Source organism: Agrilus planipennis, unplaced genomic scaffold (assembly GCF_000699045.2).
Source record: "Agrilus planipennis isolate EAB-ADULT unplaced genomic scaffold, Apla_2.0 scaffold43, whole genome shotgun sequence".
Classification (NCBI taxonomy): domain Eukaryota; kingdom Metazoa; phylum Arthropoda; class Insecta; order Coleoptera; family Buprestidae; genus Agrilus; species Agrilus planipennis.
The window spans coordinates 639,852-656,943 of NW_020438914.1; the positions used below are offsets into that span (position 1 = coordinate 639,852).

The window sequence follows — 17,092 nt, forward strand, 5'->3', positions numbered from 1 at the left end:
TCTGATTTTTAAAAAAAGGAAACGGCCACATAAGTACAAATGTAAAAATAAATTCTGTAATATCCTTGTCGTACTTGCTAGAGGATATATAATAGAAATTGTCAAAGGTCAACTAATTTCGTACTAGGGAGATGTCATTTCTGTTGAGTTAGTGCTTATTAGAAAATGAGTACGTTGACCTGATACGCATATAAAACGGAAACGAGAAAATTTCCACGCCAACAAGATGTTTCTAATAATTTTGAGAGGCATGAAGGATTTGTGTTTTAAATACAATGCGTACATATGTACCTGCGATAAAGTAGCTACTCACAGTTCGTCTATGAATGCAAGGCCGACCGTTTACTAAAACTGCCTGTCGTATTACTAGACATGACTTGAATTTTAACCAAAAAACAAAAAAAAAAGTAAAGAGAGCTGTCGTCGCGCTCGACGGTCGCACCAAACTAACTGTTTCGATTCGGTTGTTAAAACGCGGCCTTGGAGCGCAATGAATTTCAATGGAATAAAAGTTTCGAGCAAATGGCATCAATGAATGGGAGATCGTTTTGCATACGGTACGTTTACGTATCTACTTAAGGAGCGCATCGGGTGGCCTTGGTTGTTACGTTGTCGAGGCCGTTCATAATGTACGCGAACATACACGCATGCATTATGTATGTGTTCCTTGTATAAGTACGTATATAAACACAAAATGTGTGTAATACCCACGAAGACAGATCGCAACGCCGAAATGAGAATTGTCATCGGTGAACGCATTTGCATGAGACCGAAAAATACATTGACCAAGTGAACTCGTTCGTTTCCTTATTAATGACATTTTGAGGTTTAGTTTCCATATATTGTAACTGACATCCTATTATACTTGGCGATGTATCAATGTAAGAAATAGGAATCCTTGATTTCTTGTCGTTATAATAATTTTTAGAAAATGCTAGCAATGCCCTGTGGACCGATTAAATTAAGTTCATATTTTTTTTTTGAGGTTTACTCAGGGAGGGAAGGATAAATGGGGCAACTGTCACATCGGTAAATTAAATTGTAACTCAGTTTTGTTAATACATAAATTGATGTTATAAAATATAATATGAAAGTCAATCATTTTTGGACAGATTTGCGGAATTTCCAAAGCCCCTAGTTTTCACCTGAACATTATTTTCATAATTTTAGTGTTTCAGTTTTATAAAAAATTATTAATAATTAAAAGAATATAGTTAAATAAAAAGTCGAATGTAAATTTTCTATGAAGTAAAATTCTGGTTACTTACGTGAATCTGTTTGAAGTGAAGATGTGAATCCAATCTGTCTTAAGACTGACGATAATATACGCCTTATTGTACTTATCTGTAGTAGTTTAACGAAATGTAGTTAAAGATCGTGAAAATTTTCTAAAGTTATATAATATTATCCTGCTTATAATGGATTTTTATTAAGTTAAGGTGGAAACTATTTAATGTTAGAACATGTAAGAGATCTTCACACCGAGTGCCATGGTATAGAAGTTTAAACCATTGCTTAGCATTCATGAGGACGCCGGTTCGATTCCGGGTCCGTCTGCCTTAGTCCAAGTTTTTCTGTGGTTTCCTTAGATCACTTAGGTCAATGCTGGGGCAGTAATATTTCACAAATAATCTTTCCTTCTCTGCTGTCTTCATTTCGTCTGTCTCATCTTTCTCACCCGAACCACCACCACGATTCCTGAAAGGAGACTGAAGAGGCCTTCCGCCCTATCTTCTGACGCAGTTCGGGGGGACTTCCCGCCTTCCAGTGTTAGTGACTGGTGGGAATTAAAACACCCAAAAGTTTTTAAGCTTTTTTAGAGACCTTCGGGTGGTACAAACGCTTCAAAGTTGCCTGCTAGAAAATGCTTACATGTGCTCCTTCTAAGAAAATGGACGGGGTAGCAAGGGGGTGGATTCCTAGTGAAATTGTATCTGTGTAATGTACATATCTCAGCTCTCTAACTTTAGTGCTTATGAAAAACAGGAACACACATGTTACTGCACGAATCCGCGCTTGACATAGACACCACTGTGTTCTTCACAGAATTCCATCAAAGAAAAGACCATTAACTCTTTATTTTAATATTCAAACTATTTTATCATGTTTCCTCCTATTTGTATCTTCATTTATCCAAAAACGAGAGTGTGTTACATGTTATTTTTCGTACCACGTAGGCACTACCTAGTCTTTAGAGACTGATTTTAGTTTTTTTTTGCTATTTTTGTCATGTTAGGTTACTTAATAGATTATTGTTATGCATATGTAGTTTTTATTTTTTTTTAATGAAAATCTGCTCTAAAAAATTGATACAGATCTTTGCGCTGCCGAAAAATATTTCAGTCCTGCTAGAAGGAGAGATCCTGCAAGAATCTTTCAGCAGGACAGTCGCGGTGGCCATCTATGTCCTACTGAAAGCTTCCGACAGGACACATAAGTGAACATTTTATCATTAACTCGAAGTGTTCTGCAGTTTTGTAAATCTCGAGGACAAACCGCCATTGGAGTATAGGGTCATACTTTTTAGGAACATATTTTTTTATAACAAATAACACGGTTGATTTAATGATAATATTTCGTTTATTAAGTAACGAAAATTCGAAACAGTGTAAAATTAATAAGTTGCTCGGTTGTTTATTTTACTTGTCATTAGACATAAGTAGGTATATCACAGGATTTACGCATCGTAGTCCTTCAAAATACATACGTAAGCTATTTGTTCACCTCTGACAAATAGCTGGTCGAGTTGCCTGCGACATGTCTCGAGTTTCTTTTCAGTCTTGAGTACCGTTACTTTGGGAAAACAACGATCACTGTTGTCCACATCCACGGGTGGTTTGTCGGCATTAATCGTTCCTGCAACACACAAAGACGGTCTAGTTATACTATTTTCGATGCGGTCACGATGCACTTTCAATTTTCTATTCCAATGGTCGCATATAAAGGTATAACTATTATAAACGGCAGGAAACTGACTGTAAAACAAGTATGTAGCATGATTTTGATGTCAGACGATCCGTAAAAACATAAACATTTGATTTGGTTAAAGAGACATCTTTATATGCACTCTGTAGTTCAACAAAAAAAGTACTCGATAATGTTCAAGTTAATAATTTCATAACGTACGTATGTCGCATGGCAATATGTCGTGCTATTGGAGAGCAAGGTTACGAGATCAGATAGTTAACAGTTATGTCTTCTCTTTTTTCTGCCCCTTTAAGTGGTAACTTTATGCAACATTGATTGACCAACTTCCGCTTAGGAATTTACGAAATTAGTTCTATAGTCCCATAACACACAACTGTGCGGTGAGATGTTAGATTTGTCACAATAAAATGTCCTTTATACTAGGAAGTTTTTTTAAAAAGAAATAGTGATTATAAGCATAGGATACATTAAATTGTCCACGATATCCATTTAAAGCGCCTATTATGATGATAAAGCACCATAACGATGTCAAGCACTGAAATTAGCAGATCCATGTAATGACTATTAGAAATCACAGAGATTTCTGGAAAACGCTGATATCTATACAGAGCTCCACATTTACATAAAAGGATGATAGGTTCAGACTATCACAGGAGAGGTAAAGATTAGTTTAGGGCTTTTCACAATTACAGTTTCACGTAGGAACGAAAAGTTTCATACTTAAATATATAAAAGATATTAGTACAGTTGCAAACATAGATACAGAAATATATTGTCAATTAATGTAATGAATGAGCTTGATTATTATCGTAAAGCGTGTCGACTTTAGAGGTAATCGTGCTCAATTTCAATTTTAATTCTGATTCAGCATCAAGTCCATTTCTGTGTCGCGTTTTTGTTATGATCACATAAATCTTGTCGCGAACTCCCTAAAAAAACCGTGGGTTAGGTTATGGATAGGAAAATAATCTTAGCCCCTGATCGTTTTATGTGCCTATACAAAGTAAACCTTCTTCTCACTTTTAGTGTTTTCCGTCAATATCAATACTAACTAGACATTACAGGTATCTACAGATTTCATCGTCACGTTTGATATAAATGATATCAATTTAATTACGAATTAGAACTGATATTTTTTGGGAATTAAATTAATCTAAAAATGGTATCATAACAGTTTTCCGTAATTTTGTCTTTTTTGTTAGTTTTAAATGTGTATATATTGGATGAAGAATTATCTATACTTATAATATTTTATTTTATGCTGTTCTGAAAATGTTAATAATATTGAAGATGTTTCTACCAAAAGGTGGAACTTTTCGTTTCTTCGGTCTGGTCCAAACTTCAACAACGTCTTCCAGAGACATGTTCCAGTGTTTATCAAACATAGTAACAAATGCTGTAATATATCCCCGAATGCCATGACTATGACGTGTCCAAATCTGCAATAATATAGAAAATATTATATTAGTAAACAGTAACCACTTCCTGTTTAAGAAATTAATCATTATCATAAGGTCCCCAGCCCTAAAACTGGTTGGACACGCACCTCCACTCCTTCCTATCCCGAGCTAATCTTCCCATTTCCTTAAAACCAGAACAACCCACATCCTTAACTATTTACGAACAGTAATCTAATCTAGGTCTACCTCTACGCCTCTTAATTTCCGTTTCTGCCTCTAATATATTTCATTCCTGAGAAAGTGTCCTACTAACCTATTTCGCCTATTTCTTATTGACTTCCATAGAGTGCTCTGTTCTCCTACTCTTTCTAATACCTCTTCATTTTTAACCTTCTCTATCCACGGCATCCTCATGGATACAAAATTACATCTATTTTATCTTTATTTTTAAAAAGAGTCACGTAACATTTCTTGCATAACCATAATGTATTGTACGGTATCCTCATCATTCACCTGTAACACATTTCGAACGCTTCTAACTTTTTCTTTTCCGCCGAGCCCACTGTCCATGTTTCGCACCCGTACAACGCCGTTCTCCAAACATACAACTTTAACAACCTTTTTCTAATTTCTAAATTAACTGTTCGCGAGCATAATAAGAGAAATAAATTGCTTTTCTTAGGCGTTACAGTTGCAAGCATATACCATCGAATATTTTATATATCTCGCTTTTCTCTCTCCTTCTTATTTATTAAAGAGATAAAAACTATCCTATTTAGATCTTTATTAATTTGTAATATCAACATTTTGAATATTTCTTTTATAATCGTAAGAATAATAAGGTATCTATTTCAAATGTTATTTACATTTTTACAACTTGTGCTATTTTTATTTCCAATTTACATTGCAAATTATTGTAAATAATTTTTTGCGTGAGAAAATTTATTTGTTGTTTGAAAACGTTTTAGACGAAATATTCGGAATGTTTTGCCAAATATTCAAATATGCGATTATAATGATAATGACTAATCGCAAATTAAAAACATCTACAAATTGGGCACAGTAACATACTAACGGAGTAGCTGTACATAATTCAAAGGGTCTACTCTATAGTCTATAGATACGACATACATATATTGTTGAATTTTCACTGATCCTTAAAAGAAAATAAATAAATATTCCGTAGCGTCTGTAGTCTGATAAATAATAATTAATAACAAAAATAAACATTTACTGTAATATAACTGCAAAAAAAAAAATTATTAGTATTTTGGTGAAATCACCCAAATTTAAAATGTGTGTATTTTTAGGATCAATGTCGGAAATAAGGCTTTGCATTTGTTCATAAAAGTAAAATTACAATTTCTGCTTTTGTTCATAATTTTTAATGGAATTGTAATCCATTGATAAATAGATTTGCCAGTATATTGCCCATATGCCAGAAAAAAAACAGAAAGATGGAATGAAACTTTCAATTTTATTATCAATGAAATGGGTCGTAATTCCACAGTACTCATTCGTATTATTTTATACTGCATTTCTTTAGGAAATGTTTTCATTGCCCACGATTTCATAATTACATAAATAAAATAATTCATGTGATAATATCAATTAGGGCTGATTTCAAGTAATATCAAGTGCTTCACATCAAGTCAAGAAGTAACGATGGTCAAGTCAAGCAATTTGCAAAAACGAATCATTATACAAGAATTAAGCTAATGAATAATTTTCATGATTTTATAAAATTATATGTATTAATTTTCATAAAAGTTTCCTTTAGCATAACAAGAGAAATGTCCAAAGAAGAATATTATCGTTAGATCTTTCACATGTATAAAATTGCTACAAGTACAACTATGTTCGTGCAGTTTTAAAGAAAAACAGTGAAAAGAACACCCCGTATTTATTTATCTTTACATTTGATCTAAGGAAACTGTGCGTGTAGGCTGCTAATATAGGTAACACATATCTATGACCATCAGTTCTTGGTACACTTGTTGACCATCAACTCCGGATTTCGCTTATGCGTATCGTATCTATACTGATGTCGTTCGAGGGGTATCCACAACTGTGTATTGCTGTACCTTGCGCACACGTAAACGTTATTGTTATTGCAGATAAATAGGATAGAAGCAGGACTGTGTCGTTGAATTTATACGCAAATAATGTGTGTATGTCTACAATGTCCTTTACATTAGATAGGAGAGGCAATCGGCAACTACTACTGACTAACTTAACAGGCAGCAACCTTGTCACTCGACCTCGTCAAGACCTCGGATCAAGGTTCGCGAAGGCTAACTTACAACAACTTCACTATAATATTAAATACAACTACTGCCGCAATATTTGTACTGTACATTAATGCATATACGTATGTATGTATGTATGTGATGATTTCTATTATGCACAACAATACACGTACGTACCAATACGCACACATTCACCTACGTACATGCATATATATGTTATTAATTTTGAGATCTCCGATTTAATTTTTATCTGAAGTAGTTATTCACTAATTTTGGCAAAACATGTGCCATCGGCAATTGACGACTACCGCATACTCCAATTCAGTTTTAATTAATTTATTCTGTATTTATGGAATGTAACAAAGTTATGGAAAGAATATGCAGAACCTTTAATCAACTGCATCCTCTTTTAGCTTCCATAAATAAGCGAAAATTTGGCAGAATTTCCACTTTCACTTTCTCTTTCTCTTTTTCACTTTGTTGTTCGTACTTGTAAATTCACAATTTTAGTACAGCTTATGATGTCCCAATAAAAGAAAACACGAACCGACTTCGAAAATCATGTCTGCTTTCAGGTTGACTCTCAAGTTGACTTATGTCAGAATCGACCCGAGCTATCAAACACCGATTAACGAAATCGATTGATCATCTCTAAAATAAACTCATGATCTTCAATTTTTTAATTGCCAAAATTATATTTGACATTTGATCATTAAAAAATTACAACTTTTGGAGTTATAGATATGTCTTTTTAGATCGCTGACAATAATTGTAGCGTGAAATAGAAGTTGCGCGTACACAGCTCGGTCAAAAATGTCTCCCAGATCGCAACTCACTGACACTTACCATTGAGCAGGCGAAAGTTCAGGAAGTAACTTCCAAAGACAACGGCTAAAAGCCCAAAAACAAATGAGTAACATGTAGTAGATAGATTTGTTAAAGAACAGAAATTAACTGACGATTAAAACAGTTGATAAAAACAATGACACTATACTAAATAACCTTCTTACGATATTCGTTCGTAGAATCTGAATTTAATATCACCATTCTTTCTTCTCTGGGTAAATGAGAAATGAGACATAACTCAAGAAATCAAATGTAGAGTAGAACAAGCAGAAACATAATTTAAGAATATACAAAAAATGTTCACCACCAGAGCTTTAAGAATTTCCTTAAGAATGCGCTTATTACGTTGCTACGGAATAGAAGCATGGACCCTCACTGAAGCAATATGTACGTAAGTGCATTAAGGCCTTCTAAATGTAGGCCTACCGATGAACGTTGAGGGTATCATGGATGGATAAAGAGACGACTGAAAAGGGCGGAGGGTTCTACAGCGTATGAAAAAGGAAAGAAAGGTACTCAATATCTTAAATAGAAAAAAACCGGGTACTTTCCTCACGTAATGAGAAATCCGAAATATGAATTGCCCCATATTGTTATACAGGGGAAAATAGAGGAAAAGCTGGTAATCCTTGTCTCCGAAGAACATCTTCGCAAATGGTATGGAATGAGCACCACGCCACGACACTGTTTAGATCCTCTGCGGACAAACTGAAGATCATGCGACTGATCGTCAATATTCTGAGAAAACGCACTTGAAAAAAAAAAAGATTCTTTTGACTTGTTGATCCTGATTAAATATCAATATTCGCTCGCCATAGAAGTCATACCTTGTACCTAGATAGGTGTCGTAATGGCTGTGGATAAACGCTCAATGAGGAAACGGTATGAAAGAACTCTAACTCACAAATGTCAATGTGTGAAACGTGAGATTAAGATGAGAGAGGGACTTCCATATTAACTTGTGTGAAGTGCACTGTATCAGTTGTTTAAGTTAGGTTATAGTGGAAATGGTTTTCCTAGCTGAAATATACGAATTGCTATGGTCTATAATGGGTTTAGTAATCTAAACTATGGTAAGAATTGAGAGATTGGCATATGGAAAGTGATATGGTCCAAGGGGTTGGATTAGGTTATGGTGCAAATGGTTTCCTAGATTAGCATGTGTGAAACGCTATATTCTACGGGTTTAAGTTTGGTTATGGTGAGAAAGGATACCTTGATTGATGAATGTAAAGTGTTCTTTATCAAAGCTTTAGGTTAGGTTAGGTTATGGAAAGGTTTCCCTAATTAGCATATGTAAAGTACTATGCACCAAGGGCAATGATTAAAATGTAAGTACTATGCACCATCAAAAATGTTACCCAACCATCCAAATTGGACGGGTTGAAGTAGTTGTTTAATTATTTATTATTTTTATTGTTATATATATGTATACCGGCTAAATATATAGACATGTAATTTTTTCTCAAATGCAGTAACCGAAAATGAATAAGATATTTAAAAAAAACTCTGAATGGGCGTTATTATTCGCGCCTAGTTAGTTACACAATAAGCGGTAATAACCTACAGGAAAGTGTTATTGACAACCACAAGAGAAAGTGAAAAGGTTACGTTCGAATATGGAAATCCTCGAATTGATTCAATTTTCTTGTCTTTTACAGAACCCATTCTTTCTTCGCGGTTTGTTGATTACGCGCACTTTTCTTCTTAATTTATAATAGTTACGAATTGTCTACTGCCGTGGGACGAATATTGTGTCCTCTGATTGTATCGTTAATCGTGAGAAAATAAACAGGTTTAGGTTGTCATTTCGAACACTGTATATACATACGTAATATAGATAGGAAGAAAGTGGTATATATCAATAAATGTCAAGGTTACAGGGATTTGTTAGGTAAGTGAATTCAATTACGTTATTAATCAAAAAATTATTAATAATCGTTTAAATGTGTTTTAACTTAAATTTAATTTAATTGAAAGCCATTGTGTAGATCATAACAAAATAATTGAAAAATTATAAAAACAGCATATTGCTTTATCCCTTGAGTGGATGACTTGACGTCATATGATGTAGCAATAGTATATAGCAATATCGCTAATTGGTAGCACGTGTAATTCGTAAGCATTCAATTGAGGTTAAGGAAACGTCAGAAACTATTTTCGACTTTTCACTAGCCTAATTTTTTTTAAGCATTATATAAAATGTATCATGATTAAATTCTTAGATGAAACCATAATAAAACTAACGAAGTTGAATACTATAATTGTAGGTACATCGTATACAAAAGTATTACAAAGAATTAGAATTTTTTTTGGTAACAGCTCTAAACAACGAATAACTCGATAGTAATGTCACTATTTCTAAAAGAGCTCAAGTTACTACGTACCACTAACTGAATTTGTAGGTTAGGGAACTTAATTTGCTACTAGCCAGTTCGTATCAATGGCGTTATCCTTTTTTAATACGACGTTTGTAGTACATATTATAGTTTTCAGTCTTGTTTCGTTTATTAGTTCGCTATTCTCCTCAATGTTTTTTCTTTTTTGTTTTGTTTCACCTCTAATAAATATATCAGGCTTGCTCATCATAAATTGTTAACCTAAAACACAATTGTATATTGACGGAAGTACCCAACTGGAAAGTTTATAACTATTTTACACAAACAAAAGAAAATGTGATGAGAATTCAACGAAGAAGGGTCAAAACGATTTTCTTCCTCTTCATTTGGGTTGATTTTTAATGGGTTAATAGAAATAGAGGCGGAGAAATTAAATAGAATCCATTAGTTTTAAATGTTTTTATTATATCAATTTTTTTTTAATTGTAAAAATATTCCTAAACTTCGAAAGCTAATGTAATCATGAAATGTTGTCTTGATGAACAGAAATACATGGGAACTTCTTTATAGAAATTTTTATGCTCTATTCAATGATCTCGGTTCTTTTCATAAAAGTTGCCCACAAATTATAAACGAAAATATCATTCTCATGGAATTTTATGGAAAACTAAAAAGTTGAATGAATTTCTAATAATGAAATTCGTTTTGGAAAAAACTGGATGAAGGAGGCAATCTAATTGATTATCTAAAACCAAATACGTTGTGTACTGGATAGCCGATGTCTGGAACAATGTTTGGGACACTACTATACCTAAATATTGTAAGAAGTTAGCTGGTCCAGAAATAAATGACCAAGAATCAGCATCCCATGAAAGTATTGTTGATGAAGATGGCCAGGATTTGCAGGAATTAGCAACAAAATTAATGAAGATCTTGTTCGAGAAAAAGTTAATGCTTGGGAATAGAAAATAGAAAGGACGAAGCTGATGAACTTTTAAACACTGATGTGATTGTACTAAGGGATGAAACCAGTGGCACTGGAAGGAGAAAAGAGCATGGCAAGTGGAAAGTAACCGGAAACCACTAAAATTGGCGTTCCTTCCTAGTTATTTTTGATAAACTGATGGAAACTCCCTTTTAATCGAAATTTCAATTATCGAAACAGGTTTGGATCTTTTCATTTCAAATAATCGGTAGTCTACTGTATTGCAATTGTTAATCTATATGAGAGAAAAGAAATATAAAAATATTAATAATCACCCTAATACACAAGTATATCATAGATGGAATTACAGAATTCGTATGTAATAAGAAGGGGTAGCTCTCTTTCGTCACGAAGTTTTCCAGCATTTGCTTCTGAAATGCGCAATGTAGTGTAAAAAAGTTTTTTTTTCTTTTTTAATGAAATATAAATTGTAATAAAATTTCCAATTTATGTGAATTATAAAAGTGATAGAGGTCAATTATGATTATTTATTCATTATTGATCTTTCAGCGAAATGTCTGATAAGAATCAAAGCCATCATAACAATAACAGACGTTAAATACTGTTTATAGTTTAGTTATTTCAATTTAATTTTAATTATTTTATTTAAGAAAAATGGAGAGGTCTAGATATGTGGTAGGTATAAAAGAAATAATATGGAGGTACTGGGTGTAAAGGTATTCAGAAAGAGGGAGGAAAAAAGTGAAATGACAAGATTTAAGACAGAGAATAAGACTAGAGGATGTAGATATTGGAAGAAAGAAGAAGAACGACTATGCACGATATGTGAATGGGAGGAAAAGAGCTTGAAGCATGTGTTAGTAGATTGAGAGAATGGTAGGACATGGGACGAATGATACGAGTTGGTAAGGGAGGATGGTGGTAGGTTAAGCCGTCTAAAGAAGATTTTAAGGAATAAAAGGGCAAAGTAGAATGTAGAAAAGGGAATTAGGTGGAAAGCAAAATGGATAGAGGTATAAGAAGCTGTGAATAATGAATATAATTTCATCATCATCATAAGGCCATCAGTCCTAAGACTGGTTGGACACGTACCTTCACTCTTTCCTATCCTGAGCTAAACTTCGCATTTCCCTAAAACTAGAACAGCCCACATCCTTAACTATTTGCGAAGAGTAATCTAATCTAGGTCTACCTCTACTCCTCCTAACTCCTGTTTCTGCCTCTAATATGTCTCTGACTAGACCTTCATGCCTGAGAAGGTGTCCTACCAACCTATCTCGCCTATTTTTTATTGACTTCCATAGAGTCCTCTGTTCTCCTATTCTTTCCAATGCCTCTTCATTTCTAACCTTTTCTACCCACGGTATCCTCATCATCCGCCTATAACACCACATTACGAACGCTTCTAACCTTTTCTTTTCCGCTGCTCCCACTGTCCATGTTTCACACCCGTACAACGCCGTGCTCCAAACATACACCTTTAACAACCTTTTTCGAATTTCTAAATTAACCGTTCGCGAGCATAGAAGTGACTTCTTTTTATAAAAGGCGACACGACCCTGCGCTATCCTCTGCTTTATATCCCTACCACTCCTTCCATCCTCACTTATCTGACTTCCTAGGTATCTAAAATCAGCCACTTCTTCTAATTTTTCGTCTCCTATCTTTATATTCGCTCTTTCCCTACTTTATCTTCTCTTGCATACTAGTTATTTTGTTTTACTTTTATTTATTTTCATGCAGTACTGATCTGTCAGTACCGCTTCCATTTTATTTAAAGCTATCTCTAGGTCCTCCTTGCTAGATATAATTTAAGTATTTGTAAATTTGAATGTGCTGAGGGTATAAGTTTATGTGAAAGTGTATGTAAAAAAAATTGTACGAATATATAGAAGTCTTCCTGACCAAACTGCCATTCGATTACGTATGGGTAGTACGTATGTGCGAAACCCACCAGATTTCGATAATTCGGATTCTCAAAGTCGCGAATTATTTTCAAAATGCCGGTCGTACCGTCCGCATGAATTTACATTGCACCATATGATTGCATGTATTTAATCTTTTTCCATGCCATTCCGAATCCGATGTATACGTGCGTTTACCTTTAATTTTACTTTCGAACTGAGAATGACAGTGTGCTAAGCAGTTATACGCACTTATGTATACCATGCCGGAAACCGATGCGTTACCGTAAAAATTGTTTACAACCACGCATTCGTAAACTTTGTATCATATTAACCTTAATATAATCAGTTATTTGGCGACTTAAAAACCTTGAAGCCGTAACTATTATATTCATATTCACGCACACATCATTGAATACCATTTGTGTACTCGTGCAAACTTGTGTGTATACGCACATTGTGCGAAAGTTGTTATCGTAAATATTTCAACGCATGTCGGCCAACGGAGGACACACATATTAAATTATTAATATTAAATATAGTCGTCTTTGAAGTACTTTTGTGCTTACCAGACGCACACTTAATGCGATACGTATTGTGGCACTGAGCATAACATAATTTGACGAGGAAGCACTTGGAGCTGTCTTGAATGTTGGCAAAGTGATTTTATTGGTGTGAATGGAAGATAAACAAAATGTTACAACCAAAAAGTTTGTGTCAAAATAGATATGCAAACGTGTATACTTGTTTAAAGCTTATGTTCCAGAAATTTTTACCACACGTTTACTGACATATTTACTAGAAGTTGTTGGCCTAATACAGAAAGACTAAAAATTTTTTTAAAAAAACCTTCAGTATTACTATACTAGCTTTTTCCCGTCGGTTTCGCTCGCAGAAATTACTATTGTTTCTCCATAAAACCTTTTAACTCCCAATTCACCCCTACAACGTTTTAATTTTATGTAATGTCGCCATCTTAGATTTCAAATACAAACGTAGCAACAACATTTCATCCTTAAGGGTTGATTTTTTAAAATTGCCAAAACGCCAAAAAGCAACCTCTTTTCATTTGATTAATAATATCAAACTGCATATATACCAAGTTTCAAGTAAATTCAACCACAAATAAAGTAAGTTCCAAACAAAAATTGCAACACCTTTTTACCCCTCCGCCCCTTTGGAGGTTGAATTTTTTAAAATGTCGAGATCAGAAATTAAATGAGAGACCATTAAGACCAAGTTTCAAGTAAATCTGACCACAAATAATACATCTTCCATTTAAACATTGCAACTGTTCTTCACCACTTAAGCCCCCCCCCCAACAGACATTGAATTTAAAGCAGTTTCAAGTAAATCGGACCAAAAACAGATATGCAGTCTTTGCAAACCCCTTTCAGCTTCCTAAAGAGGTAGAATTTTGTAAAATATTGAAATAGGTATGTATGACACTAATTTTATATGAAAAAGCAATAAAGCCAAGTTTCAGGTAAATCTGACTATAAATAAAACACCATACTTAACCTAGACAACATTACGTTTAGCTGTCAGTTGCGTTTTGTTATACCATTTTTTAGACTTTATAAATTTTTCGTTTTTCTGTCATTTGCGTTTTGTTATTATATGTCAGTTTTGTTTACATATATCACATTTTTCCCGTGGAACGTGATAAAAAGTATCCTGTGTCCTTCTCCCGGTTGTAAGCTACCTCCCCATAAATTTTCAGCCAAATCGGTTCAGCCGTTCTTGAGTTATAAATAGTGTAACTAAGGCGACTTTCTTTTATATATATAGATATAACCCTGAATTCACTTTAGATAGCGATCATGTAGTGCCTATAAACCTCTAAAAAAATATTTTTTTTGGTCTGCTATCAAGCTTTCTACAGCATCCATAACTTCTTTGTTGGAAAAAATCTGCGCCCTTTGAATTTTTTTGAACTGAAACTTCTTCACGCACGGTAGGGTAAGTTCGTTTCATGCGAATTGCTATGTAACGAAATCATGCAACGCATTTCCCCCGCTGTCTGTCCCTATGTATGCTTAAATCTTTAAAACTACGCAACGGATTTTAATGCGGTTATTTTTAATAGATAGAGTAATTCAAGAGGAAGGTTTATATGTATAATACATACATAATATAGTAGATAAACACTGATAATTTTAGAGGTTTGTAATGTGATGTCGTAAATAAACACATTTTTTTGCGCTTGCATTGCAAACGCTGGCTGAACCCTACGAGATAGATAAAAATAATGTACTAAAATATTGTACATCTTAAAAGGGTCTATAAAAAAGTCCGGGATGGTATATGTCTATCTCTTAGGGATAACCCACGAACCGGCGTCCTCCCGGATGCTAAGCAATGGTTTAAATCTCTGGGCCATGGCGCTCGGTAGATATTAGAGGCTCAATATGCAGGGACATAGCGGTTGCGGTGGTACCGGCCGGTTTGTATTGTCTAATGACAAAAAAGCTGTGATTGTTGTATATAAAGACATTCTATAGTATATTTACTATTAGCTTTGCACCCGTGCGAAGCATAGTGTACAAATAATACCATTAAACCAATTCCTTAACCCCTATCCCGATATGTTTGAATGTTTGAAGAAGTTTCACTTCAGTAGCGTGTTGTATAATTACACGTTGTATTTTTTATGTTTTGTCACATTGTCTATTTTTGAAAATATTTTAAAAGCTTTGCAGAGATTCTACAGTGATTGTAACGTTATTAAGTAAATTGTTATAATACAAAGCTGATTAATTCTGTGACTTGGAGCTGAATAAGATTTTTAATTACTTATAGAATTTTTTGAAAAATTAAACACTATCTTTCCAAGATACAGAATATTGAGTCAATGTTGGTCTTGATACTCACATTGGCCCTTTTAACTCCAAGCCATAGATTTAATTATTTGACAAACAGTAAATTCTTCAAACGGAAAAAATGATGATATGATACAACCATATCATTTCTTCAACCTGTGATTTAACCACAATTTTTCTTTTCGCTGATGAAATTACAAGAATTTTATTTTATGGTAGTCTTTAACCTTTTAACTTCCAACAGTTTCCAATAAAGGTCTTTTTTTAATTAGTCTCTGCCTTGAATGTTCAACTCTTACAATATTAGTGCAATTTCAATTAATATTAGCGCTATTTAAATTATCTTCAATTAGTCAATCTCATTAAAAGTATGTTAGGAACTTGTATCTAAACAACCAATTTAATTAGTGGAGTAGTATATCAAGCAGATGGAGTTCCGTACAGATTTGAATTTTTTTCCTCTGTAAATCCACTCAATGATATTTTTGTTTAACATTTTTATCAATGTTATGAGAAGTAAAGATAGATCTAGGTTAGGTTGGTCTGATTTTCGAGTAATGCGAAGATTGGCTCAAAATAGAAAGAAATAAAGGTACTTATCCATTAACTGTAACAGGTCGATAATATTTTGATTAAAAAGTATAAATTATTGGTCATTTTTCTTTCTGAATAACTTGAAGTCGTCTAACTTTGTTGTAGCAATTTACCTTAATTTCAATTTTTCTTTAGAATGAAATAATATTTTCAACTTTCTTGATGTTGGTTGTTTTGCTTATTTTATGCTTTGTAATAAATACTTGCCGACTTAAGTATTTGTTTTGTACTCAGTTCTTCTAATACACAAACTTCCTCATTCTGAAACAATGCATCCGGTAGAAAATACATGGAGTAGATTTATTTTAATAATTAAAAATTAGCTGTGGCGGTTTTGCTTTTCAGTAAAGCTTGAAAACTTGTTAATGAAAGCATGAACAATTCTTAGATCTTATATCACTGTATAACTTTCATTGCAGTGTGTGAAAGCATTGTACCGCAGGTACATTGACCTCTACAGGCACATTATTAACCATTTATGATAATATGAGAAATTATTACAAGTTTACTTGTCTATTTCATTTTATAATTACATACAGCATGCGTATTCTGAAAGTGCTATTTCAGTTTTAAGATATCAATTTTTGAGGATAATATAACAGTTTGTTTTGTAGCCAATTTTTGAATTACTTACCTAGGTATTGATAACATTGATGGATTCCGCGGTAGAAAATTATAAAGCACCTTAAATGAAATAAATACACAATAACAGTTTTTTACTTTTATTAGAATTATGTGTATTGCTAGTTAACTTTTTGAAGATGACCGCTTAGGTTGATACAGTCATAAGGGGTTCTAATGAAACTACTTTTTATGTACAGTAAAAGCTCTTTATTAGAGAGGTATACGTTTCATAAATATGCCGCGAATACAGAAACCGTGGATATGGAATGGTAATTAGTATGGAATCATAGGGGATACGTTCTAAGGTTCCAAAATTAAACCAATATGTATCAAAATAAAATCAATGTATTGATAAATTCCCAATTAAAATTAATCGTTATAATCAGTTTTAGACAAGAGTTTAAAAAATTTAGTGATTTTTTCTTGTTTTGAATTTTGAA

The 17,092-nt window shown here is 33.5% G+C and overlaps 2 protein-coding genes across 2 annotated transcripts in view; one reads left to right on the forward strand and one right to left on the reverse strand.

Moving 5' to 3' along the window:
- LOC108733942 (ecdysone-induced protein 74EF-like) overlaps window positions 1-17,092 on the forward strand; it is a 210,834-nt gene that overhangs the window by 148,623 nt on the left and 45,119 nt on the right. The window lies entirely within an intron of this gene.
- LOC108733943 (U7 snRNA-associated Sm-like protein LSm11) overlaps window positions 2,617-17,092 on the reverse strand; it is a 57,666-nt gene continuing 43,190 nt past the window's right edge. Inside the window, exons 3-4 of the mRNA XM_018465308.1 lie at window positions 4,229-4,367; window positions 2,617-2,856 (exon numbers count right to left, since the gene is read on the reverse strand). Coding sequence (XP_018320810.1) covers window positions 2,678-2,856; window positions 4,229-4,367 — 318 coding nt within the window. The 3' untranslated portion in view covers window positions 2,617-2,677. The remainder of the gene's footprint in view (window positions 2,857-4,228; window positions 4,368-17,092) is intronic.